The 3,602-nt window shown below is 46.2% G+C and overlaps 1 protein-coding gene across 1 annotated transcript; it reads left to right on the forward strand.

Annotated features, from left to right (window-relative positions):
• The first annotated feature begins 232 nt into the window (after positions 1-232).
• LOC121981653 (phospho-2-dehydro-3-deoxyheptonate aldolase 2, chloroplastic-like) lies at positions 233-3,104 on the forward strand. The gene is made up of 5 exons (XM_042534271.1): positions 233-809; positions 900-1,177; positions 1,749-2,025; positions 2,114-2,359; positions 2,632-3,104. The coding sequence occupies exons 1-5, from the start codon at positions 291-293 to the stop codon at positions 2,914-2,916; spliced, it is 1,605 nt and encodes a 534-aa protein (XP_042390205.1). The 5' UTR covers positions 233-290; the 3' UTR covers positions 2,917-3,104.
• Positions 3,105-3,602: the final 498 nt, after the last annotated feature.

A 3,602-nucleotide genomic window follows, 5' to 3' on the forward strand; every position in this document is an offset into this window, starting at 1 on the left:
CGAATAATCGCAGAGGTAAGAGAGTTGGTAAAACTATATGACTGACAACGGATTACAATTGCAGCCATCGTTAAGAGTGAGGTACAATTGTGAGTCTTTGAACAACGAGTGGGAATATGTTTTATTAGTGTCTGGGTGATTTTCCAGAAATACCCTCGCATTTCCGTCCAACTACTATCTATCTGTCACCAACCACGAGGGCTTCGTCTCCTGTCTATAAATTCAACCCTCGCCTCCTCTTCTCGTTAGGAAGGGTTTCCGGCCGATCATTGATCTCTGCTGTTGGACGAATGGCGCTCGCCAACGGCACCTCTTTCCTCCCTCGCCAGCAGCCACTCCCCGCCTCTGCTGACGCAGTCTTCCGCGCCTCCCTCCCGTCGCTCGTCCGCGCTGCCCCGCGGAGGATCTCTCCCCGTCCGGTCTCCGCCGTCCACGCAGCGGAACCAGCCAAGAATTCAATCAAGACCAAGGATGCGGTCCTGGCCGCCGAGGACAAACTCGGGAAATGGTCGGTGGCGAGTTGGAGGACCAAGAAGGCGCTCCAGTTGCCGGATTATCCGGACAAGGTGGAGCTCGAGTCGGTTCTGAAGACGATCGACAACTTCCCTCCGCTTGTGTTCGCTGGAGAGGCGCGCCACCTAGAGGAGCGGCTCACGGATGCTGCGCTTGGCAAAGCGTTTCTACTGATGGGAGGCGATTGCGCGGAGAGTTTCAAAGAGTTCAACCCCAACAACATTAGGGATACCTTCCGGATTCTCCTCCAGATGGGCGCCGTTCTCATGTTCGGCGGCCAGATGCCCGTCATCAAGGTAAGATATAAACCATGGTAATCGATTTCCTTCAGATCTTAACAGATGCGGAGAATGGACTGTTGATCTTTGCTTTTGTGGTCGTGTTAGGTGGGGAGAATGGCCGGGCAGTTCGCCAAGCCTAGATCGGATCCATTCGAGGAGAAGAATGGGGTGAAACTTCCGAGTTACAGAGGGGACAACATCAACGGCGATTCATTCGACGAGAAATCAAGGAATCCAGACCCTCAAAGGATGATCCGAGCCTACTGTCAGTCTGCGGCGACGCTCAACCTTCTCCGGGCGTTTGCCACCGGTGGCTATGCTGCCATGCAACGTGTAACCCAGTGGAACCTCGATTTCACCGAGCACAGCGAGCAGGGTGACAAGTGAGCGCTCATCAAACCCCTTTTGGGATAGCTGCTTTTTGCCCATCCTGCCTGAAAATATTTTTTGTTGCCCCCTAGTCGATTTTTGTCAATTTTCTACGACTGTTTTTTATTTACGTCTTTCTGTCTCACTGGTTAGGTATTTTGATTGTATACTTTTGAACTTTTCGCAAATTTTCTGTTTTGGAATAACTTTTATTTCTAGAGAGACGCTGATTTATGTTATTGTCAGTTTCTTCGTTGCAAAACATGGTTTTCACTTCCATCTTTCTTAACTGTTTTCCAATTCCTTTTCTTGGACGGAAATTACTTAACATCATTGCAAATTTGACCTCGACAACTCTATGCACATCATTGCAAAGTTCACCTTGCTTGCATATCCAATCATCGAATTGATTCACGATTACTTGGACGAAAGATACCCACTATTTGTCGTTTCTTTAAAAAAAAATATCTTCCATTTGTACTGAAAAAAATGGGCTTGCATAGTCTATTGCTAGTGGTATACCACACAAACATGTTCTAGTTGATCAAAATTAGTGATTTATGTTTGTTGTCTTGCTTCGAACAGGTATCAGGAATTGGCCCACCGGGTGGACGAGGCGTTGGGGTTCATGGCTGCCGCTGGGCTCACCATGGACCACCCCATCATGACCACAACCGAATTCTGGACCTCCCATGAGTGCCTTCTCCTTCCCTATGAGCAGTCCCTCACCCGTGAGGACTCCACTTCAGGTCTCTTCTACGATTGCTCCGCCCACTTCCTCTGGGTGGGAGAGCGTACCCGGCAACTAGATGGTGCACACGTTGAGTTCCTCCGTGGCGTTGCCAATCCCCTCGGCATCAAGGTGAGCATACTCGATGAGTTTAGATCGTGCAGGCCTTTCTGTTTAATCAATTCCATTTCCATGTCTTTAAATTATCATTTAATGGTAGGTGAGTGACAAGATGGACCCCAAGGAACTAGTGAAGCTGATTGAGATCTTCAACCCCCAGAACAAGCCCGGGAGGATCACCATTATAACAAGGATGGGAGCAGATAAAATGAGGGTGAAGCTTCCTCATCTGATCCGGGCCGTCCGAGGAGCTGGTCAGATTGTCACTTGGGTCAGTGATCCCATGCACGGGAACACCATCAAGGCCCCTTGTGGACTCAAAACTCGACCTTTTGACTCAATTCTGGTATATTCGCACCACCCAATTCTATGATTCTTTTCTGCCTTGAATGATTTTAATAGTGTTTCCATTTCCAATTCCCTTCTGTTTCCTCATTGGCTGAATTGTTTCTTTAGATGTTAACCGTTGGCTAGCCTACTAAAGTGGTTGGTTAGTCTAAGTCTTCATTATATTGTGACCCACAAGGCATTATCTATTTACTGTTATATCACTTTCAACAGCCAGCCGATAGATTGCTTCACTTCCATGAACTAACAAAGCTTTATTTCCCTACTCAGGCCGAGGTCCGGGCATTCTTTGACGTCCATGAGCAAGAAGGAAGCCACCCCGGAGGTGTGCACCTGGAGATGACCGGGCAAAATGTGACAGAATGCATCGGTGGGTCGCGCACTGTCACCTTCGACGACCTGTCTTCGCGCTACCACACCCACTGCGACCCCAGGCTGAATGCTTCTCAGTCTCTCGAGCTGGCCTTTATTATTGCTGAGCGACTGCGGAAGAGAAGGATTGCCACCAAATCCTTCAAGCTGCACCAGCAGTTGGACTCTTGGCCCACCCTGTGACGTTGGACCACAGTATGTTGGGAGGACTTAAATGTATATTTTTTTTCGCTGGAGATGTGGTCTCATTAGGAGATATGAACTCGTTTACTACCCTAAGCATTTGTGGTACTTATCTAAGCCTAAAGTTAAGCTTCTTCTTGACGTGGAAATAAAAGGATGAAAGATTGATACTTATTACTTATTGGAAATTTATTCAGGTCCAGAATGATTTCGTGTGTTTGCAAAGAAAAGTTGAATGATATGGTATAAGCTTCTATTTGTTGCCTGGACGAATAGGAGAAGGTTGCTTTCGTAGGTGGGTCTGAGCACATTATAGTTTAGCAAAAAAAAGAAAAACGAAAACGAGTTTGTTCAGCCACCAACGGAAAAACAAAAAATGTTTAGAAAATCTAAACCACTGGTTCAATAGTTCTGCCCAACTAAATTACTCCATAAATTTCCACTAAATTGGGTCAATTCAAGTAGGTGCAATAGGAAAAAGTCGGTCAGCAACTGAGAATAGATGTACATTCAAACTTCATCGTCGTGGTGATCAATAAGTTTTATTTTTATTTTTAATTAGCACCAAATATCCAGCCGAGCCAACAAATTCTGGTGATCATCGGTCTACCGACCATCAAGCTTTTAAAAATTATTTTATTGTTTCAAAATTTGTATACAAACTTTCACAAATAAACTATCTATAG

This window comes from Zingiber officinale, chromosome 5A (genome assembly GCF_018446385.1).
Source record: "Zingiber officinale cultivar Zhangliang chromosome 5A, Zo_v1.1, whole genome shotgun sequence".
Classification (NCBI taxonomy): Eukaryota; Viridiplantae; Streptophyta; class Magnoliopsida; order Zingiberales; family Zingiberaceae; genus Zingiber; species Zingiber officinale.